General features: G+C 38.4%; 1 protein-coding gene and 3 gene segments (V, D, J or C); all 4 read left to right on the forward strand.

Annotated features, from left to right (window-relative positions):
* The first annotated feature begins 198 nt into the window (after positions 1–198).
* LOC134132942 (Ig heavy chain C region, membrane-bound form-like) lies at positions 199–4,345 on the forward strand. The segment is given in 9 exon segments: positions 199–979; positions 1,080–1,397; positions 1,517–1,813; positions 1,908–2,219; positions 2,337–2,621; positions 2,740–3,066; positions 3,223–3,540; positions 3,709–3,996; positions 4,157–4,345. Coding segments are annotated over 8 exon segments (2,097 nt in total).
* A 2,113-nt stretch (positions 4,346–6,458) lies between these two features.
* LOC119217834 (immunoglobulin heavy variable 4-38-2-like) lies at positions 6,459–7,009 on the forward strand. The segment is given in 2 exon segments: positions 6,459–6,501; positions 6,595–7,009. Coding segments are annotated over 2 exon segments (345 nt in total).
* Positions 7,010–8,038: 1,029 nt separating this feature from the next.
* Positions 8,039–22,114, forward strand: LOC134132955 (immunoglobulin gamma-1 heavy chain-like). The gene is made up of 7 exons (XM_062565935.1): positions 8,039–8,117; positions 8,204–8,514; positions 18,957–19,005; positions 20,120–20,410; positions 20,616–20,933; positions 21,076–21,402; positions 21,885–22,114. The coding sequence occupies exons 1-7, from the start codon at positions 8,069–8,071 to the stop codon at positions 22,064–22,066; spliced, it is 1,527 nt and encodes a 508-aa protein (XP_062421919.1). The 5' UTR covers positions 8,039–8,068; the 3' UTR covers positions 22,067–22,114.
* Positions 12,416–12,961, forward strand: LOC134132954 (immunoglobulin heavy variable 4-38-2-like). The segment is given in 2 exon segments: positions 12,416–12,469; positions 12,547–12,961. Coding segments are annotated over 2 exon segments (342 nt in total).
* Positions 22,115–24,901: the final 2,787 nt, after the last annotated feature.

Raw genomic sequence — 24,901 nt, forward strand, 5'->3', positions numbered from 1 at the left:
ACTCTTTCTCATCACTCTGCTGTTCACCATAGCAACCACTGCTTACAAGGTGATGGAGACGCTTTATGTTACTGATGAGCACAGATTTGGAGTCATTTATCAAATGCAACTGCAAAAGAAGACAGTTGTAAAATATATATATTTGTTTATTTTTTACAGTGTGACTTATTTCTAAATTCTTTCTGTCTTTTCAGGTTAAATGAAACAAGGTGAAACTTTGCTTTGAATTTTCTTTTTGAAAATGTCTTATAAACTCACAGTATCATGTAAGTAATCACATTCGTCCGTTTTCATTTTAATTACAAGAGCTTTCTGTCTTTAAAAAAATAAATCTTTAAAAGAATTTAAATTTGATGTTGCTTATACTTCTTCTCTTCCATTGCTCAGAAATGATTCATACTGCATGTTGTTTGAACTATAATCAATCATTTATTACACTCACAACTGTACTTATTTTCTCAAGCATTTCATCTTTAAAGAAATAATACACTATGCATTATGTTCTCATGTTCATCACCTCCCCAGAACCAGGAACCATCCACTCATGTTCAACTTAATATGAAAATGTGCACTTCTCAGGTCTAATATTAACCGAGTGGAGAAGTGAAACCTTGCAGCGTCATGAGAAGCCATGTGAACTCTCTGTGAAAACATGTAAAGTGATATGAGACATTCAAATGTGTGCTCTGCTTCTCTAACTGACTCCTCACACCTGGTGTCAGTGATGCACTGTTGCTCTTTGCACTGTTTCACTTCTGTATTTTGGTCCTTTTTTGGGACCCGGGTGTTACTCAATGCTTCCGCTTGCTGCTGGCTCTGATCCCTCTGCCCTGCCATGCTGCATCTGTGCAACAGCCCTGTGTCCACCTGACTATGAGACACCACACCCTGTACAAGTAGCACTCTGCCATCTAGCCTACATACAGAGATACCATGTTTAGAATTAAGACAACACAGGTTACCTGACCAAGACCTTAAGGTATGTGCGACTGAAAGGATGAAGTCTGCTCATATTTTTAAAACATGTACATCTGTCGGTTGAGGCGAGTAACGATGTAAATCTCTCCCCAATATCTCAGGACAGCGGGTTGTCTCTCCAAACGTCACGTTACACCCAGTTTGGCAGGGTGAATTCGGGAAGTCACCAATCAGACTCATCTGCAACATTCAAGGCTTCTTTCCAGACCAACTGAGTGTGGAGTGGAAGCAGGAAAACAAAGCTCTAAACGTTGTTCAAACCCAAACCAAGCTTCAGAGTGTGGAGGGAGAGGAGAAAACCTTCAGTCTGAGCAGTGAGATTGAGCCAGATATGACTGAGTGGGCACAGGGCTCAAGTTTTACGTGCACATCTGTTCACATCAATCAGAGGTTCATGAAGACCACAAGTATTTGTCAATGTAAGTACGTCTGTCTACTGTCTCACAGCACAATATACAAATGTGAAAATTACAAGATGTAAAGCGGTATATGAACGGTTACATTAGATCAACAAACAAAAATGTTTTTTTTCCTAAAGATCAAGCAGCAGCCCCTCCTTCCATCGACGTGGAGATTCCCAGCTTCAAGAAAGTCATGACGGAAGAATCTCCCCTAAAAGCAATATGTTTTGTCCACACTGCTCTTAAGGCCAAGGTGACGTGGCTGCTGAATGAGGGAGACCCAGCGGGTGGCACCGTGACACAGGACACCAACGCAACTCATTCAGTCAGTGAACTGACGCTTCCTTCAAGTCGATGGAAACAACTCAAGTCGATAACATGTCAAGCTGACCACAAGTGCTTCTCCTCTACTAAGAAGACTGTGCAAATTGCAGGTGAGACAACCACACGCCATGAAAACCAGATGTCTTGTGACTGCATGGTGCATGAATGAAGAAGCCTGCTGGGTTTTCTGTCTGTTTCATCCAGAGCCTGCAGTTACAGATCCATTGATTGAGATCAGGAGATCTCTGAAAGATCTGCTGAAAGGAGACAGCGCTGTGCTGGAGTGTGATGTCACGACACTCTGGTCACGTGACCTGTACATCACCTTTCAAGGCAACGGTGTTGACATCTCCGACAAACAGTATGTTGAACTTCCTGCAGCCTCGGGCCTCCTTTCAGTCAGTAGAAGATTCTCTGTCCCATTAAGTGAGTTGAAGAAAGACGCAAGTTTCACCTGCAAAGTGAATCAAGGATTCTCCAACAGCTTTGAGTCAAACTCCACAGGCAGTTTCTTTGGTGAGAGGAGCAGCTCTTCATTCCCTTAGTGGTGGTTCACTCCATGTGTCACACTTAGTTGATCAGAAATAGACCCATTCATTGATTCATTGAAGCACTGATTCATCTCATATTTAGTAGAGCCATCGATGGCACTTCTTCTGGCCCCCGGTGAAGACTCAGGACCACAGAGACTCCTGTGCTTTGCTTGGGGCTTCAACCCTCAAGTGAAGTGGTCTTCAGAGTCCGAGCACAGACCTCCATCAACTAATGACGTCAGCATGGGTGAAGATGGACGCGTGGCGGTGACCAGTCATCTCCACGTCCCTCAAACAGAGTGGAGAACAGGGAAGGTCTTCACGTGTGAAGTATCTGACAAGTCTCTGAACGCAAGTGTGAGGAAGCACATCAGCCTCTGCTCAGGTAAAAGGAAAACGTGACAGACAGAGAGGAATTCATCTTCCATCAAGCATGACACCTTTGGTCTTCACACACTTGATTGGTTTTGCCTTTTGTGCCATTTCAAATGTCTCTTTTTCAGTAACTCCTGCATCATCTCAGATAGTCGGCGTCTACGTTCAGGGACCAGCAGCAGAAGAGCTTCTGAACAAGGAACAGGTGACTATCACCTGTCTTCTGGTCGGTCCTTCTCTCAATGATTTCTCCGTGACCTGGAAAGTAGGTGAGAACAATCATTCCCACGATGGCCATGAGGATTCTCCAGTGAGTCACAGCAACGGTACAGAAACTGTGCAGAGCTTCTTCAATGTGTCAGCGGCGGATTGGAATGGATTCAAACAAGTGTCTTGTGAGGCAAAGCACCGATGCTCCAAACTGGGCCACGAGGATCAAATAACCAAAAGCAGAGGTAGTGTCATCCACAAAAGGCCTTCATTTGTCTCTTTGTGATTATACATGTTTTTCTGTGGATATTTTCAATCTTTACGTTGACGTTTGTGGAAGCTGTCAGGGATTAAATTAGAAATGTTGAAAGCTTGATTTACCTCTTTTTGTCTTTCTAAAGAGCTGCATCCACCAACAGTGAAGATAACACCACCCACTGTGGATGACCTTTCTACCTCCGACCCCCTTGCAATTATTTGCCAAGTCTCTGGATTCTTCCCGTCTGGTATCCGAGTGTACTGGGAGGAGGAGGGCCAGAGACTGCCTCCGACTCACTTCACCAACAGTCCAACATGGAAATACACCGGGAGCAGCACGTATTCCATGATCAGCAGACTGAACGTCTCAAAAACCAACAACAAGGAGTCTACGTATTCTTGTGTTGTCAGACACGAGTCATCGGAAACGCCTTTTGAAAGCACTATAAAGGACGTCTTTGGTGAGCTGTGGATGAGAATGAAGTAAATGACAGTTTACCGGTGGAGTTCATTTCATCGTAGACAGAGATCAGTACAGAATACAGGCTCATACTGATTTATTTGATCGATTCTATTGGTTGAAATAAAGATAATCCAAATCGTCAACGACTTTCCTCCCTGTTTTCCAGCCACAGTGACCCACAGCAAACCCTCAGCGACCTTGCTCCAGGGCTCCGGTGAGCTTGTGTGTCTGGTCTTTGGCTTCAGCCCTGCAACCATTAACATCACTTGGTTTCTTGATGACACCAAGGGACTGTTGGACTACACCACTAGTGAACCCCACAGAGGCCCAGATGGAACGTTCAACATTCAAAGCCACCTAAATGTGTCCCGAGTCATATGGTTACCTGGCGCCAACATCACCTGCAGGGTGACACATGCAAACATCACCCTGTCCCTGGATGTCTCTAAACCAGGTGCTAGTTTGAGTCTTTCTTGAACTGTACAGATTGCACATATATGTTAACCACCCATTTCATACATGGTGGAATGAGTTAATGTCTCTTAGCAGCTCCCCTGCCACTGGAACAAAGTCCAGTAAAGCAACACATGTTACACGTTTCCATTCATTCACAGACTCCTTGAAGGACTGTCATTTCTTCGATGACATCATGCATGCTGAAGTGAACCAGGACACAGGTGTGGAAAGCTGGTATTTTGGGTTCACTTTCCTGGTTCTTTTCCTCACCTCCTTTATCTACGGTGTCTCTGCCACCATGATTAAGGTAAGAAACAACAGTACTGCAATGTTATTCTAAAGTCATCTTCCAGTAACACAACTCTAATCTCTGCTATGTTCAATACTATTATATTGTAATTAGCTAACATATATAAATATATAAATTAAATCAAATTTACCAAAATATTTGAATGTATTTTAATTGTCATTAAATGCTGACATATTCCCTATGCTTTCTCCTTTTAGACTAAATGATGATGAACCCTGCACAGATGTCATTATATAATTATGTTTTGGGTTTTCTTGTTTTAAAGTTTAAGTGATTCACACATATTGTTATTAGATGTTATGTAACCGGTTTCTTCTTTAGGGCTATAAATGTATTTTATTATGTGTGCAGTGCATCTGTTTAAGAGGAAAATTTCTGATAATAATAAATAAATAGAATACACATACTTTTTTGTTGTGATTCAAACACCAATGAAATGAACATATATATTGTATATCTACAGATGATATCATTGGATGCTGTGTTGCAATAAGTGCAAAAAGAGTAATTCAACCATGTAAACCTTTTTTTCATTAAAAGATGTTACCACAAACCGTCTACATATACATACAGTAAGTCATAAATCAGCATTGCTGTATTACTCAGGTTGACCACTAGAGGGAGACAAAGTTCCACATACAGAGGTGCAAATTTGCAACATTGATCAGGAATCAGAAACATTTAATGCCAAAATGTGTTAGAGATACAAGAACTTGACATGACGTTCGGTGCATAACATCCGACAGTAAGACAATGAGTCAATGGACGACAAGACAAGTAAAATGGCATGTTCAATTTACAATTTAACTCTATGGTATGAAATAAAAAAGAAAGATGTTCACACAAATAGGCTACATATACAAACAGTAGGTCATAAATCAGCATCGTTGTATTGCTCAGACTGACCACTAGAGGGAGACAAAGCTCCACATACAGAGGTGCAGATTTGCACATTGATCAGGAATCAGGAACATTTATTGCCAAAATATGTTAGACATACAAGGAATGTAACTGTTGGAGCATAACATCTGACAGTAAGACAATGAGACAATAGACAACAAGAGAAATTAGATGGTGTGTTCTATTTACAGTTCAACTCCACGTTATGAATTAAAATATAAAGCTCTGAGCTAGGGATAAAGGATAAAAAGCAGATTAAATTAAATTTATTAGAAAAAATAAATAATTATTAAAAATGAATAGTTTAAAAACAATAAGTCAGAACAGATAATCATACTCTACACAACTGTGTTGTGAGTGTATGTGAAATTGACAAGTGTACGTACATGTGGAGTGTGAAGGGAGTCACCGGTGGAAAAAAGGACTTCAGTGGGGGTCCAGGACTCTGTTCATGAACCCGACTGCAGACGGGAAGAAACTGTGACTTTGTGTTTTAATCTGAACATACTGAGAGGTCTAAACTGGACTCACTAGTTTTTATGAGACAGAGGTGCATTCTGTTGAAAGCACTAACAGAGACTGTTTGTACAGCTTTTCTTTCCCATAAATACAAACACACAGAGTCACTGTAAATGTGTGCACATGTCTACTTTGTGGGTTAACATTAAAACTGTTTTAAAAGGTAAGTTTTTAACATTAAAACTGTTTTAAAAGGTAAGTTTTTAGAAGCTTGTTTAAACCATACTGGTCCTGGATGATGGGGATGAGAGGTTCGTCTCAGAGGGGTGATCTTGAAGGGAATCTTAAAGTTTGAAGGTAGACAGAGGATCGGTTCATTGAAGGTAGTACAGGTGATGTTTTCAAGCATTCATGATCTTGATAAATTGCAAACTTCATACATGTGCATCTGCAACAAGTCAGATAACTATTGAAAGTGCTCAAATAGAGGAACATACAGTGAGCATTCCATCCATCCACATATCCCTTCATTAAACTGGATTTTTCTTTCAGGTTGTGAAGGGGCCGAGCAAATACCAGGTGTAAAATAATACATCTTCTTTCAGGTGTCACCATGTGTTTGACACTATTCCAGGCTTTGGTCTGCTGTGACAGAACAGTTCATCCCTCTTTTATAGCCTCCTTCTATATGCAAAGTAAACTTCCTCACAGCCTCCTTTAAAGACTTGATATCACGCTGTCAGTCGCAGCAGAAGAGGAGAAGCTCCCATCAGATCAACCTCCACACCAACATGTTCTCTGTAGCTCTACTGCTGCTGCTGGCCGCTGGATGCTGTGAGTCTCACTGAGGCAGAGACATGGACATCACAGCACACTGACTGCTCACTGTTATTACACTGATACACTATTTCATGTTTGCCTCCACAGGTGTGAAGTGTGAGCAGTTGACGCAGCCGGCCTCTGTGACTGTGCAGCCCGGTCAAGGTCTGACCATCACCTGTCAGGTGTCTTATAGTCTTGGCTACTGGACAGCATGGATCAGACAACCTGCAGGGAAAGGACTGGAATGGATTGGAATGAAAGATACTGGATCGTCATACTACAAAGATTCACTAAAGAACAAGTTTAGTATGGACTTGGATGCTTCCAGTAAAACAGTGACTCTAAACGGACCGAATGTGCAGCCTGAAGACACGGCTGTGTATTACTGTGCAAGATACCCACAGTAACACAAACCATCAGTACAACTGAACAAAAACCTCTCAGTGCCTGAACACTTGTTACACAAAGCCACCAGAGGAGGAGTCCTCAGACCACCAATGATTCAACACCAGCTCACTGTTACAGCAGTTTAAAAGCTTACATGTTACAAATACTAATATGCTATTCTATGTGTTTCCTGATGAAAAAGTTGATGACACGTTTATTACTTCAATGGAATGCCCTGAATTTTATGAGCAATAAAAATAATTGAAGCTTAGAACTTAGAGTTAGAAGCTTAGAACCAAACTTTTGTCAAAACTGGACTTTAAAGAGGACTCAGATGCAGAAGGATGAACGTTTCTAAGACGTCTTTATTAGGATCTCTCACACTGAGTGACAAAATAAACTATTAAAATTCTATATAATCTCTAAAATGTATTAACAAAATCAGAAAGAAATTATCTATGAACATGAAATCACTCTTTACAGAGGAGTATCTATAAACATGAACTATAAACTCAAAATCACTCCCTTAGGAGGAAAACGAAAAATGCAATGAACAACTCAAGACTATTCTAAAGAAAACTCACTAAACAACAAAAATTCACTTTCAAAGGAGTCTATCAAAATGACCAATGAAAACTCTAGATTAATCTGTGAAAACTTAACAACAGAAAATCACTCGTAAGGAGGTGGAAAAAAACGGATAAATAATCGAAAGAAGCAAAACAAGGGTTACTGAGGCTGTGGTGGCAGGCTTGGGTGAACGAAAGATCAAAACACTCAGGCTCAAGATGATTGAACACATGATGATGCAATAAGACAAACATTTACTCCCTGGGCTCTTGCAGGGAAACATTTTCCTCGTCATTGCATTTTAACCCTCTTTGTTGTAAAGCACCTCACGGAGAGGACTTTACTGTCTAGTGTAGGAGTTCTTCTCAATTAAAGTGAAAACTTTGCTTTAAAAAGCAATATAACAATGGCTTCATCGTTTCTAGATTATCTTGTGTTACATTAGACAGAATCCTCTGAGAGTGAAACATATTCAAATGTTATAAAGGGACTAACAGTAAAACAAGGACAGAGGACACTGTTGAATCAAAGAGGAGGAGTCAATGCAAAACTCAGATGTCTTTCTCCTCTACTTATGTGGCTGCAGAGAGGAGGACAGAGGACAGTGGACACACAGTTAACCATGAAGGACTTTAGGACAGGACTGCTGCTTTTAACTGTCTTCTGCTCAGGTGAAGAATTTCTCTGATCTTGATTCCACACGTTTCCACTTGCTGTTAACGTATCACATGACATGCAGATCTTCTTCTCTCGACAGGTGTTGATGGTCAGACTCTGACACAATCCGAAGCAGTGATTAAAAGGCCTGATGAATCACACAAGTTGACTTGTTCAACATCTGGATTCATATTCAGCAACTACGGGATGAACTGGATCAGACAGGCTCCTGGAAAAGGACTGGAGTGGATCGCTTACATCAGCAGATCTAGTTCTTATATCTATTACTCCCCATCAGTTAAGGGTAGATTCACCATCTCCAGAGATGACTCCAGCAGTAAACTGTATCTACAGATGAACAGTCTGAAGACTGAGGACACGGCTGTGTATTACTGTGCTAGAGACCCACAGTAACACAAACCATCAGTACAACTGTACAAAAACCTCTCGGTGCCTGAACACTTGTTACACAAAGCCACCAGAGGAGGAGTCCTCAGACCACCAATGATTCAACACCAGCTCACTCTTACAGCAGTTTAAAAGCTCACAGAAAATGTTATGAGCACTAATATGCCATGAAACAAAATATTTCCCTCATCAATTGTAAATTATAACTTGCACAAACGATTTTAGGACACACAGGATTTTATTCGCTCCTTAAACTAAGCTTACAAGGGGATTTTTGTACATCCGGAAATGAAACACTGGATAAAAAATGAATAAACTATATTTATTAACAGTAGCAACATTTCATTAAGTAAGATGCAATGAACAAACGCTTTTGACAAGTAAAAAAATTGTTCAAATGTAACAAGTGATTCCAAGTTACATTTCTTTTATCTTCCTCTCGACCAAACTGATCCTCAAATTTCTGGCTTTATTCTTTTTTCCACGGCTCCATTTGCAAAACAAAGTGTCAAAAGAACCTCAGCTGTTATGTTTGTTTTAGTATTTCTAACTCATTGTTTTGTTATATAATGCAATCTATTCTCTATCTATAATTAATTTTTCATTTTGTGGAACTGTGGAGTTCTGAACCTCTGATGAAGGAACTAAACTGTTACCTTCGCCCCTTCTGAGACGAGACGTTATAAAGAGTCAAGTGGCTCTCATGAACATATTGGTTCACAGCTCCTTTCATCTCAGGGGGGGGGGGGGGGGTAAACAAATGAAAAAGCCAGGATACAGCTAGATGATTATTAAAAGAGAAAACAAAACATGGTTAGTCAAAAGATACAGAGGACACTGTTGAATCAAAGAGGAGGAGTCAATGCAAAACTCAGATGTCTTTCTTCTCTACTTATGTGGCTGCAGAGAGGAGGACAGAGGACAGTGGACACACAGTTAACCATGAAGGACTTTAGGACAGGACTGCTGCTTTTAACTGTCTTCTGTGCAGGTGAAGAATTTCTCTGATCTTGAATCCACACGTTTCCACTTGCTGTTAACGTATCACATGACATGCAGATCTTCTTCTCTTGACAGGTGTTGATGGTCAGACTCTGACACAATCCGAAGCAGTGATTAAAAGGCCTGGAGAATCACACAAGTTGACTTGTTCAACATCTGGATTCACATTCAGCAACTACGAGATGCACTGGATCAGACAGGCTCCTGGAAAAGGACTGGAGTGGATCGCTTACATCAGCACATTTAGTTCTCCTATTCATTACTCCCCATCAGTTAAGGGTAGATTCACCATCTCCAGAGATGACCCCAGCAGTAAACTGTATCTACAGATGAACAGTCTGAAGACTGAGGACACGGCTGTGTATTACTGTGCTAGAGACCCACAGTGAGAGACAATGATGAGAGAGCTGTTCAAAAACTACTTCCTCTATTCACCTCGTCCACTGAGAACATTCAGACGTCTCTGTGTCACTTGTCCTGAACCACAGATATAATGAAGATAGTGCATATTATTTTATTATTATATTTTTATAATATAACATTCATTCTCCTTTACTTTATTAACTATTCTAACTTATGACAAACTAATAAATACAAAATATTTTGTTAATTTCACGACTGAACAATGGCCCTGAACCCAATTGCACAACTCCTGAGACGAGGTTCAAAATCAACGTTTATTTACAAAAGGCCACAAATGAAAATCCCTCTCAGCAGAGGAACAAACCCTAAACTACATCTAAGAACCAAAAGGATCTAGATAATAAACACTAGGCTGAAAAAGGAGCCAACAGAAAGCAACCTGAACAAGGTACAAAGAACAAAGCAACACTTGTCAAAGGACATTGGTCCACACGGGTTCTCTGTAACGTGGGACAAGACCAACTGGCCCAGGACAAAGGGAGACGCAGACAATACACACACAGGGTAAGGACACAGGTGGAGACAATCAGGGGCAGACAATCGGACCTGCACACAGGGGGAAGGAGCAAGTTGCCTGAAACAAGAGGAGGGTTGATTTTCAAAATAAAACAGGAAATCACAAGACAACGTAGACACGAGACAACCTGAGTGGCACCGCTTCTTGGACATGACATGCCAGCAGATGTGTTTCCTCTTACCACTGCCATCGGTTATTTTTGCATGTCTCAGGTTTCACTTCCTAAATAGCTCATTTCTTCTTGAGGCTCCATGTTTCTCTGCATGTCTGTGGCTTCAAATGACTGATATTTAAATACCGAAACCTTAAAAGTCCAAAAAACAGCTGCAGCAAATTCAAATATAAAAATTCTGGAGTGAGAGTGAGATTATCTTACTCTCACTTCATTTGTGTAAACTCCAGAACAATAACAATCCAAATATTTCACTAACACTTTTGAAAATGTATTATTGGAACTAGTGTGTTGCAGGGGTTTGAGCGAGTTATGAAATGAATTCATGAAAAAATGTATGAAAGAATCAAATATTGATTCAATCTTAGGTTTTATTAATAATAAATGTTCCATATGGAATAAAGGCTTTGACAACACCCTCTGAAAGAAGTAAGATTTTCCCTTGTGAAGCACTTATTAAAGACATCCCATGACACTCAAAGCATGAGAACCTCTGATACAGCTGTTGGCAGCTGGATGTGAGTTTGTGTCAGTTGTTGTTCTTGACAGAATAACTTTATGATTCACGAAAAAAATAATTGTGTTTTTTAAAAGGGGTCAAATCTGAACAGTTGACACATCGAGTGCTAGCAGCTTACGTCACAGGCTGAATTGATGAATGGTTACTGAACTTCAACAAAGACTTTCTATAAACTGAGACACAACAACAACACAACATTACATTATGTGGAATATCTAATATTGTCTTTTGTGAGTTTCGCTCTCTGTTACTAAAATAAATTCCACTGTTCTCATCCTTGACAAACACTTGGATTTACTCTTTCATTGTAACATTCCGTTAATCCCACGTGTGTGTTTCCTGGTCATTTTGTCTCTAACCCTCCTGTCTTTTCTGTTCCTGTCCTCGTGTTCCTCCTGATTTCTTATTCACACCTACGTTCACCTGCCCACTACCTCACCTCGTCTCCCAGGTTTCTCTCTGCTCTTGAGTCACTCCGCTGCACCAGAACCGTTACAATCATGATGTTTATGTGCCCTGGTTAATGGAAAATAATTTATAAAATGAAATAATCTGGACTCAGTACTTTAGAGTCCATCATTAATGGTAAAAAGTGCCGGCACAAAAACAGTTGATTTCATTCTAACATTTTATTTAATAATTTAAAACATGCCAAACAAGCAACAACGTATCTTTGTTAGCAATTTTAAATTAATTGAGAGTTTCTGATTTGAAAGCAAGAGTTGACATGTGTTTAAGTTCTGTAAATGGAGCTAAGTGTGTTTTCTTTGTGCTCAGAGGTGAGTTCAAAGCACGTGTAGCGACAATTTACCATCTTGTCACTAGTTAGAGGTGTTTGTAGGGCTATTTGACGCGTGGTTCCAAACAAATCCACTTCCAGTCCAATGCTGCATTTATCTTCTTTATTTTGTCTCGGTTCTGATGCTCAAACACATTGCAATCAATAGGTTTGGTCCACCATTATTCGTGATCCTCACGGTCAAAAACTGTTTGCTTCCCCATTACACCTGGCCTCCCTTGCTCTCTGATTACCTATAAACCCATACTCCACCCAGTGTTCTCCAGTGGAACAGCCATTTGAGAGCATAATGGCTCTTACAGCACATTTTCACTGTGCAGATATAATGAACAGATTGGAGAGACTGTCCAACTGGCTCCAGTTAGACCAACGTGGAAGTTTCATATGTGTGATCCCATGCAAACTCAGGGACCTTCCTTGTTGCTCAGCTATAAAAACATCACATCAGTCTGTTGAGTTCACAGCTCGTCAGGTTCAACATAACCATGTTCTCAATAGCTCTGCTGCTGCTGTTGGCAGCTGGATGTAAGTTCCTCTTGATTCATCAAAGTCATTCCTTCTTCTTGTATAACTTGATGTTAAAGAAAAATCTTTTTTAACAGGTGTGAAGTGTGAGCAGTTGACGCAGCCGGCCTCTGTGACTGTGCAGCCCGGTCAACGTCTGACCATCACCTGTCAGGTGTCTTATGATCTTAGCTACTACACAGCATGGATCAGACAACCTGCAGGGAAAGGACTGGAATGGATTGGAATGAAACATACTGCAGCGTCATACTACAAAGATTCACTGAAGAGCAAGTTTAGTATCGACTTGGATGCTTCCAGTAAAACAGTGACTCTAAACGGACAGAATGTGCAGCCTGAAGACACGGCTGTGTATTACTGTGCAAGATACCCACAGTAACACAAACCATCAGTACAACTGAACAAAAACCTCTCAGTGCCTGAACACTTGTTACACAAAGCCACCAGAGGAGGAGTCCTCAGACCACCAATGATTCAACACCAGCTCACTGTTACAGCAGTTTAAATAACTACATTTTACAATAACTAATAATGTATTCTATATGTATCCTCAGGAAAAAGATCATAACACTTTTGTTGCCTACACTGAGTTGTATTACTATTATATATTTCTGTAGAATAAGTTCATCTACAGCAGAGACACTTCTTCCTCCAACAATCACATGACACAATAAACACACCGGGGGAAACCTGTCGCACAACACAACACAGTGACCACAGTGAAACATGTCTTTGACCCCAGGGATCCTAACAGTTACTGCTATTAAGTAGAGTTAAATCTGCTTTGTTGGTTTTGTAAATGTCTGACCTGTGCTATTTTTATGTGGCCTTTATCAAAATGATGCTCTGTAGAATAAGTTCATCTACAGCAGAGACACTTCTTCCTCCAACAGTGACTTTAAAAGGACAGAATCATCAAACTGAGGACACAGCTGTGTGTTGCTGTGTGCGTTATCCCTCAGAGATACAAACCACCAACAGACCTGCACAAGTACCAGCAACCATGTGACCCACCCACACACTGTCAAACACATTTAAATAAATATGTTATGAAGCAGTTTTTTAAGAATTCAAAACCAAAAACTAAGACATTAAAGATACTGATTCCCATTTAAACTATAGTATATACAAAGTAATTATCAGCTCAATATAATACAATTAGAAAAATATGTTTGTACTTTTCCTGTAGCACAAATATTTTTACATTATGAATAGTTGTCATTAATTTGGAGCTTTTACATCACCCTTCTTTGCTGTTGTGTACTTATTTGATTTCACCTGCTTTCCATTTTGTCTTTTGAAACCTGTTGAGGGAGGTTCATGCAAATTGTTCCTTCCTTAAAACAATGCCGTATGCAGCTCTCATGTCATTGATGACGCAGCATCTGGGCTACTAATATATCTTGAAAACATCCAGAGCAGAACGCAGTGGATGAAGTGTTAATAAGTGTTAAAACATAATGGAAAATATGATTTCCTGGAGTTTGTTCTTCATAGTTGCTATTAATGGTGAGAACAGTTTCTGCTTTAACATGTGGAGACACTCACTTATCTACCTGTGAGGTGTGCTGATTACAATGTCTTTTCTTACAGGAGTTTGGAGTGAGATCAAACATGAACAGTCTCCCTCCGAGGTGAAAAAACCTGAAGAGAAAGTGAAGATGTCATGTATCATATCAGGTTATAGCATGACAAGCTACTTCATTCACTGGATACGACAGAGGCCAGGAAACGCTCTGGAGTGGATCGGGAGGATGGACGCAGGCAGCAACTCTCCTACTTTTAGCAGCTCCTTTCAAAGCCGCTTTATCATGACTGAAGATGTGCCCAAGAGCACTCAGTACCTGGAGGTCACGAGCCTGACAGCAGAAGACTCAGCTGTTTACTTCTGTGCTCGAGACACAGTGACTGAAGGCAGTGGAGCAGCTGAACAAAAACATCCACAGACAACAAACAGCAACGTTGACTTGAGGAGATTTGGGTTTTCTCACCAACTGCAGAAGTACTTTAAGATATTTAATATCTTCATGATGTTGCATCACTCACAGTTATTTAAAGTGTCCTTTCACTTGTAAACGCATTAATTAATTCTAAATGACGTAAATGATTAATTATATGAAAATAAGATTCCAAGTGGCTCTCTGGTTGGTAGGATAATGGTATATTTATGTTTGTATTACTATGGAGCTACTTTTATCAATCCCATGTTATAATGAATGCTTTTAAAAGCACATGGAGAATAAACAAATTAATTCAAAACAAACATTGTTTGTTTGTTCAGTATTGTTTCTATTTTTATCGAAGCCTCTATATTCTGTTATTTATACATCTTAAATGTCAAGATTAAGTACATTTTATTTTTTTATATATATATTTTTTATAAACGATAAGACAGGCATCAGATAATCTTTCGTCTTCTACTTTACTGACTGCTTTGGCCAGCAGGGAGGTTTATGAAATAATTTTGTTGAAATGCAACAAGTGGGTTTCAAATGTAAAACATGTTCATCCATGTTGAAAAGACTTTTTTTAATAGTTTTGACTTAATATTCTTTTGCAGTAAATAACAGTAACAAGCAATGCGCTGATCAACTAAATCAATCTGTACTTCAGCTGGTTCACCTCGACGTCTCCACTGTCTGTGTGTGTGTGTGTGTGTGTGTGTGTGTGTGTGTGTGTACACAGAGAGCAGCAGAGATTGTTGCTGTAGCCTGATAATAAACAAACATTAAAAATCACCAATAAAATGAAGCACTTCTGGAATTTAATAATTTAGATCTGCTGTTTAATACTGAGTGTTTACTACCTCTATTAAATGTAAAAAACAAAATGCTCTCATTAGAGTCATGTTAATGTTTCCGTTCTGAGCTGCTATGAAACATGTAGGTAGTTTCACATCATTATTAACTGGTTGAAACATAGTGTTGCAAATTATAATTCATTTCTGACCAATAATCCCTGAATGTGTCACACATTTCCTTTAATGTAAGTGAAATTAAAATGTCTGAAAAACTAGAAGGAACGACTCCTGACTTTTCTCTTCTTCAGCCAACAATAAAGTGAAAGCCAAGCTGGTTCTAGTTCTCTGCTCCCTGTGAGGAGGAGTCAATGCAAAACTCTGATGTCTTCTACCTACAAGAGGAGGAAAGAGAGCAGAGGACACACACAGTTAAACATGAGGCACTGCAGGACAGGACTGCTGCTTTTAACTATCTGCTGGGCAGGTGAAGCTTTTCACTCATTCTGTCACTTCATAGAGTTGGAAACCAGTTGAAGTTTGTGTGATTCTCTCTGTGCTGATTAATGATTTCTCTGCAGGCGTTTCCAGTCAGACTCTGAGTGAGTCTGAACCAGCGGTGAAGCTCCCAGGAGAATCCCATAAACTGACCTGTACCTATGCAGGAATGTCAGATGATGATGCTGATATCAGCTGGATCAGACAAGCTGAAGGAAAAGGACTGGAGTGGATCGCCCACATTTCTGCTCCGAGTGGACAAAATAAATATTATTCCACGTCTGTCCTGAATCGTTTCACCATTTCCAGAGACAACGCCGTGGACCAGGTGTCTCTGCAGATGAACAATCTGACGACTGAAGACTCTGCTGTTTATTATTGTGTTTGGAGGCCACAATAATAAACGACAGCGACAAACACTTCACCCATCTCACTGTGTCAGTCGCTGATACTAAGGATTCATAAAATACCCCCTAGTGGTGATTGTTGGAACCAGGGGGAGACGCTGGAAGGATGGACTAGATAAACTAGAAGTTCATTCAAAGTATTCAGCAACCGTACTATCTCACTGAAAAGTAATTGAGGTAATAAATATGTTTTCACTCCTAATGTTTTTGTTCTTTCTGCAAGTTGTGTGCAAGTAGAGTGTCAGGAACGGGGAAGGCAGAGGCAGGCGGGAGGACCCAAACACTGACTTGCAAACAAAAAGGTACTTTAAATAATCAAACTCTGAAACTACAAAATCACAAAGGCCAACAGGAACAAAACGCAGACCAGGAACAAACATCCATGCAGAACATCCAGAACACACACAGGCTGCAGGCTGCATACATGCAATGACGCCACCAGGGGCACAAGACACACAGGGCTTGAATACACAGGGGAGGTGCAGGTGATTGGACACAGGTGGAAACAATCATGGACACTGCAGACAATCACAGGGGATGACAGGACAAGGCAGGAAGTGAAGTTAACACAGGGACACAAGAGGCAGGAAACTACAAAATAAAACAGGAAGTATACAAAAACCGTGACATAGAGAGGTTCAGCGCCATTTAATTTGACTTCCAAAACCCACTGAACACTGAAAGCTCATGTCATCTTTGTTCTTGATTAAAAACAAAAACCCTGCTGAATATTTGTCACCTGTTCACTTAAATTAGTATATGCTAATTTTTTTGAACAATTTTTGTAATGGTGAATTATAATGATGCCATAATGTTTTATTAGATTAATGTCTAAATCATGAGTTTAACTGTGATGAAGTTCCACGTCTCCAGCTGTGTGGGAACTGTCTCCTCTTTGATCCCATCTGTCTCTGTGGACCAAAGCTGTGTGGAGGGAGGAGAAGGTGTGAACTTCTCTGGAAAATTCAACTTTTATTCATTAGAGACTTTATAACTGATCTTCTACCACAATTATAAAACAGTCCAAATAAAGCATATGACCATGAACTGCAGCATGAGGAGCCTCTGCAGACAGCAGCATCATTAAAGTGAAAGTGAAACTATGTGCGGTTGAATCACACGTCTGACACACAGTCAGACACGTCAATTGTGGTTTGTGTTGATCAAATCAAACATTAACGCAGTGGTTAAAACATCCATCACATTCTTTATTGACCCTTCGACTGACAGACAATTCTTCTTTTGGTATCATCTGTTCTGTTAAAACATGTTATCATTAATATGATATAATCTTGAATTTGCACTGTATGTGTTTTATTATAATATTATTTAATTTTTACATGACTTTTAAACTCATTTGATAATATTACAATACAATTTCATGTTAATCACAAGTTATAACAAACATTCAAGCTTTTAGTGATTTTAAATGACAAAATGTCACATTTTGAAAAATAACATGTTTTTGTTTGTTTAATTTTGCTGTATGAGAATAATAAATGTTGCTATTTCATATAATATGATTTTGTTTACTATGTTTGCTTCTCTTTTGATGTGATACTGTAGGTTACATCATATTTGGATAAAGACGTCACTCAGCCATGTGGAAATGATAGTGTGCTTGTGTTAAACAGAAAGGCTTCTGAATGTGTCGTTGTTACAAACCAACAAGCGTTTCTTCAGTTTCCTGGTGATTCTAAACATATCATCTTCCTCTCTGCACCTGTGGGACACACCGGAAACTTTCTAGAAACTGTCAGAACTACAAACTGCATTCCAGCCTTTTTCTGTGTGTACTTTTCTTTAAAATGTATTCTTAAACTTTAATATAAAAAATACAAACAGAAATAATTTTCACCCTTCCAATATAGATTGTTTTTTTTACAAGCACTACACATTCATATTTATACTTTCAAACGTTTTCGTATATTTCAAAGTAATGTTCTTTGAAGAGAAAATTAAAATATAAAATTACATTTCTCAATACAAGACCGAGTAATTCACTACATAAAAACCCTGAAGTTGTGAGAAGTAAATACTGTAAGTTAGAAATGGAAAGTAAATAAGAGCAGAAGTGCGACGGTTAGAAAAAGGAAAGAACAATAATGCAATAATGATAAAAGTATTTCTTGACCCACCACAAAACAGTAGCTTGACAAAAGGATCAAATTAAACATTCCTTTCAGTTTTTCTGGGTCAAATTTAAGTGTTTGACATTCCATATGAAAGAGATTTAAATTAACAAAGAAATATGGAATAAAAACAACGACGTAAAAAATTAGTACCTTGTAAATTAGGAATCTTACATCCTCAACCGTTATATTGATTAGAATATGAGTTTGTTTTTAGTCTTACCCACTGCTGACAATACGTTTCCTGTGCAGGAAGCTGTGGGTGAGGTTTTTGTATTAGTGTTTATCACAGTGTGGGTATGGGGGTATGGGGGGCACTGAGATATTCATCCATACAAAAACCTAAGAGCAGAAACTTTAAACTCTCCCATTCTCATTGTGATAAACCAACAGGACAGACTGTTTTTCAACTGGAATGTAGAGTAAGTACTGTGTTTATCACTTTTAGATGGATATTAGTCATTAAAAGTTAGTTTATAAGTAGATTAAAGTCACAGAGGTAAATGTCATCGTCCAGTAAATCAACTTTCACAACTGATTGAGAACCACCAAAAAAAGGAAAACTATAAAGATACAATCATGTCATTATTTTGGGAAAGTTTTCTGTGTATTTCAGTCACTTAATTAAGTTTTTAAAGGTAACTTTCTGCTATGACAGGTTTTTGTTGAGGCAGTGACAGCAGATGCATCACTGTGATGCCTTGTACAACTACTACTACTTTGACTACTGGGGACAAGGGACAAAAGTCACAGTATCGTCAGGTAAGTCACATTTAAACATTGTATTTCTGCTAAAACATTTACATATTTGTTATTTATGTGATCTTTAGTGGTAGAGAAGTTTAAATGATGATCTTATTTTGGTTTACATAGATATTAAAACCAGAGCAGGCAGATGTTTCTAACACAGCTGTTCTTAGTAAGCCTTTGAAAAAGTTATTTTTTGGCAATAACTCTAAATGCAGGTGAAGCTTTGAGCTGAAATGGATGCTAATTGCGGCTGATAAACATTTGCATGATTGAATTTACATTTTTAGAAAGTAAGTAATGTATTTTCTTTTCCCATTTTTTCCAAATAAATTAGAAATATAATTTTTATATATATATATATATATATATATATTAATATAAAAGGGAGCCAGTTATTCTTTATATCTATCTATACATAAATATACATATAAATATGTATATAAACCTATAATGAATAACTGGTTTTGCTCCTTCAAAAATAAAACGTTCAAATCAGTTAAAAATAATCAGCATTTAGAGATTTAGAAATAATAAGAGATACACTTTGAATTATTTTTTACACTCATAACGAGAACCAAAAATGAAAAAAATATATAATTTAAAAAATATATATTACAACGTAAGCAGTGTGTATTTAATAAAGGAATAGGACATTATAAGAATAGCTTACAATGTAAACAATATGCCAAAATATTCTATTTTTAATGAGCTCTGTGGTTAAATTACATATTAATTTATTACATATTTTGTTATGTGTATGATAATTTACTCAATGTTATCTTTCAACACCAAAAACACGTGTTTGTCTCATATCAGATCTTAGACTGAATATGAATGTTTGGTTATTAAATGACTTCTACCCAAATAGTATCAGACCAAAGCAAGACCTGGAGAAAATGTTTTTAATTGAAGGAATTATTTAAACAGGGCAGTAATTTATAATGAATACCAATGAATACACTCGGATCCAGTATCTTTATACAATAAAAATATGCAAAAGCTCTTTCTTTGTTTAGATGTATTATTCACTAAAGTCTTTAACTTTATTATAAAATAATATTTATTATTTTAATGCTCCACTTTCAGAAAAGTAACTGATCTGTGTATAATTATTTCACTTTCACAGAAGCGACTGCATCACCAACTCTGTTCCCTTTGGTGAAGTGTGAACCTGACGGTGATAAAATCACCCTCGGGTGTCTTGCACACAACTTCTACCCAGAGAGTCTTACTTTCCAGTGGACCGATGCCTGTGGAGCCACTCTGACTGCTGATCAATATCCTTCAACTCTGAACAACAACAAATATACAGGAGTCAGTTTGCTCAAAATACCAAAGTCTGACTGGGATTCAAGGCGTTCTTTTCAATGTTCTGTGACGCACGAAGGAGGCCCAAGAAACGTGACTTTGGAAAAAAGTATGTGATGTTTTATTTACAATCATGGCTCCCTTTCTGCATGTCTAAGAGTACAAATGTGTTATAGTTAGAAAAAGTTCTTCATTCATTACTGTTTCTCATGTTTAACCCAATCTGACCAATTTTATATTCACATTTTAAATGAACTATTACAGACTGATCTGTAGACTGATGGATATTTCTGCTCTTTCCTCCACACGATTAGAGGCCTCTAGTCCTGTGATAAGTAATATCACAATGACACTGAAACCAACAAGTCCCAAAGACATTTTCAAACACAACCAGGCAAAGTTTGAGTGCAGGATTGAAGGACTGGACCAGAACGCCATGAATGAAATGAATTTCACTTGGCAAATTAATGGAAATGATGAGACGAAGTACATCAGTGAAAGAAGAGACTCCACAAGCATCAAAATCAGCACTTTGACTCGAAACCACACTGAATGGAAGACAATGAACAAAGTGACCTGTTCTGCTAAGGACCAAAAAATACACATTTCTAAAGATCTGATCTACGAACGAGGTACGTTACTAAGTGATGGAGAATGATTAGTAATCTGTAAGTCTGGGGCGAAAGACAGTTTATACACACAAAATATGATCTAAGTTTAGCAAACGCAAAGCTTGAATCTGAACCTGTTCACTAAGGAGAGTTTCTCTTTCAGATGATGCCCCAAAAGTAACAATCCACATCCTCCCAATGGAAGACGTTGAAAATGCTACTGAGGTCACTATGTTGTGTCTGGTCTCTAGCAAGAAACAGCAGGATGTCTACATCGCCTGGTTAGAAGGGGAAAAAAAAACTAATGGCGTCTATTACGATGGCATCGACTTCCCCCCTATGAAGACCGAACACGGCTTCTCAGTCACGAGTCTTTACACCACCTCCTTGGATAAGTGGAACAACCACGTCCAGTTCACCTGCAACGTGTGGACACCTGGTGGTGAAAAGATCAGAGTGATGTCTCAGTCCGTGATTAGATCGAATGACTGTAAGGATTGAGCCTTAAATGTGTCATCTTGTGCTAATGTGCTGTCATGTCTGTGTCCTCTCTGTCATGGAACCCGTCTTTGTGATTGTAAGAGTAACAGCCAGTTTGTCAATTCACTTTGGTTTGTCATCGTATTGTGTTTTAATCTGTCTTTGTCACATCGTCCAAGAGCTTGATAAATGTGCTGACTGTTTCAAATAAATGTTGCATGGAAACAACGTTGTTATATGTTCACGCATGACTTCAATATTCTGAAACACATGTTGTACGAGGAGTTTTTAGCTGATACCTCGTATACTTCCCTCTTCCACTGTTCACATAGATCAACGTAACACATGTTGAGAGTGAACAATGCTTGATTTAAGTTCATGAGCACTATTCAAGTGAGGAATGGGCATCTGTGTGTTACCTTTGTTCACACACACACACAGACACACACATCTAACCCACCCATACCCTCCTCTTCTTAAATTCTATTCCAGCTTTAAAACTGCGTGTCGCTATGAGCTGCACAGATGATGCCATTGATGAAGATGAGTACAGCAGCCTGTGGTCCACCACCTCCTCCTTCATATTCCTCTTCATATCCTCTCTCATTTACAGCATGGTGTTCAGCCTGGTCAAGGTAAACATGCAGACTTTCTCTGTGTTTCAGCTGCACTGAGAACTTAAGAAAGTATAAGAGATGATACAGGATTCATAGATTCACTGAATGTGGCCAATGTTTTACTGTGAAAGTTATTAGAATGATCCCAACAAATGATGGCATCAATAAGTCTTAATACAATGTGACTAAAGAGACAAAAAATGAATACACATTACTTATGTAATTGCTTATCAGCAATATCTGATCTGCTAATGGACATCAAATGATTCTGTCTGAGGGGTGAATTGATCCATCTGGTAACAACAAACCTGTGACTTTAAGGGTCGTGGTGTAGAATTGCATCACTTTCAGTGAACAGAACGTATTTTTCCATGTGGAATCAGCACATGTGGCTGATCCACATCCAGCAGCAGCAGCAGAGTGAAGAACCTCTCCAGGCTCAGACAACGTGCTGCTTTGTGTGTTTTAAATGCTGCAACACACGACACAGACGGCATGTTGAAGTACGGTTATTCTAATGGTTACAGAACAGACTTGACCTGCAGAAAGGTTCATGGCCAAAGCTATTCTGTTGTGAAGAAAAAGAGATCAGCTGTCAATTCTCCATCTGTGTAAATATCTGGATTAAAGTAACAATCAAACGTCATCACTGTTTAATGATATGTAACAATCAATATCATAAATATTTCTTTTGTTTGTTTTTCAGATGAAGAGGCCATGAGATGAGATTGATGCATAGCATGGACTGCACTTCTACATTTATAAGTATTATTTCTGGTTTTGAAAACATTTAATTGAGTGCTAGATTAAATGATGGTCAAATAAAAGATACAATTGTAATTGTTAGTCATTTAGATGAATAGATTTCCCTGCATTGACTTCTGTTCTTGCATTATGAATAAACATGTTGTACAATAATTTTCTTGCAGACTTAAATATTGTTTAAAGTTTTATACATTGCCTCATAAATATACAATTGCACTAGTTATTTAGTACGATGTTTGTAACTGATACAATTTTAAGTTTCCTTGTTTGTCATCATGTTGAACAATTTGCTTTCATTTAATTCAACAGATATAATATTTAATATAATTTGGACAGAAACATACTAACATACAAGAGAACTTCAACAGTTAACAAGTTAAACTGTGAGTTTCCATCAGTTTCCTGTCATTTCTAAACATATCATCTTTAGAGAGTCCCCCCCCCCTCATTGTCCACCTCAGGGACCCCACACCTGTTGTAGTGAAACTACAGAGCTACAAATAAACTTCCTCAAAACTAGAGACCCATCTTCCTGTGCATGTATTTGCATATCAGCGTACAACAAGGCAACATGTGGCTTACATGCAAACTGCAGACACAAAGATCTGTGAAACACCATGAAGTCACATGACAAACGGAAAGATATTAAATAAATCATTTTATGAACAATGTGAAAGTGCATCCATCACATGCAGGGTTTGACTAGTAGAAACATTACCAGTATGTTTGTGTATGATGTTGTTTGTTTGCCTGCTGCAGTTCATGTTTGGTACAGAGATGGAACAGTTTCATCGTGTTCTTCTTGCTCTCTGGACCATCAGGGCAGCACAAGGAGGTGGAAGCTGGAGATCTGCTGTGATCACTGCTTCCTTGTAACTTTTTATTAATTTTGCATTAAAAGTGTATCTCATTACCACTGCTTGACTGACTGACTGAGATATTGTAAGAACGTGAAGAGTCCATCTTCAAATATGACTTGGTAAGTTGAACCTGAATGAAGATACAGCAGAACAATTCATGAAAGAACACTGATGCACGTAAAGGTGGCAACAAAATGTGTTGCATTTAGGCACAACAATTGTATCATTTTCTCAAACTATTCTTTAATGAAACATGTGTACTGTAAATATATATGAATAAATTCACAGCTGTTTTGAAAGATTAATATCTTTTAGTGTAGTAACTTTTCTGGAGTTGTAAACATTCATTAATAACAACATGAAGTATGCTCACTTACTTCAAACATAGTGTGCATGTGGAATAAGTTTCTCACAGCTTGAACTACATGGGAACAATAGATGACCAACTTCTTGTGAACTGTGTGTTCATTCTTCATAGTGATTTGTCAGTTAATGACTCAGCATGTGCACATCTGTCCCTACTCTCAGTGCTTGAGTGAAAGCTACCAATTGTCATGAAACGTTTCAGACCCCCAGCTGGTGGATGTGCTGGAGGAACATTATTTAACGCCAGCTCATAGTTTGAGAACAAGTCTTTCTTGAACTTTACATATTGCACATATATGTTAACCACCCATTTCATACATGGTGGAATGAGTTAATGTCTCTAATCAGCTCCACTGCCACTGGAACAAAGTCCAGTAAAGTAAGACATGTTACACGTTTCCATTCATTCACAAACTCCTTATTTTGTACAATGTTTGTAACTTTGTCTGCTTATACATTTTTAAGTTTCCTTGATTGTCATTATTTTGAACGATTTTCATTTCATCTAATTTAACAGACATAATATTTACAATAATATGGACAGACACATACTAACGTACAAGAGAACTTCAACAGTTAACAAGTTAAGCTGTGAGTTTCCATCAGTTTACTCAAAACTACTCAAAACATTTGAATGTATTTTTATAAATATAAGTCAAATTGTCATTAAATGCTGACATATTCCCTATGCTATCTCCTTTTAGACTAAATGATGAAGATCCCTGCACAAATCCCATAATATGATAATGTTTTGTTGTTTTAAAGTTTAAGTGATTCACAATTTTTTTTATTATATGTTATGTAACCATTTTCTTGATTGGGATTATAAATGTGTTTTATTATGTGTGCAGTGCATCTGTGCAAGAGGAAAATTGCTGACAATAATAAATAAATAAAATAC

Source organism: Pungitius pungitius, chromosome 12 (genome assembly GCF_949316345.1).
Source record: "Pungitius pungitius chromosome 12, fPunPun2.1, whole genome shotgun sequence".
Classification (NCBI taxonomy): domain Eukaryota; kingdom Metazoa; phylum Chordata; class Actinopteri; order Perciformes; family Gasterosteidae; genus Pungitius; species Pungitius pungitius.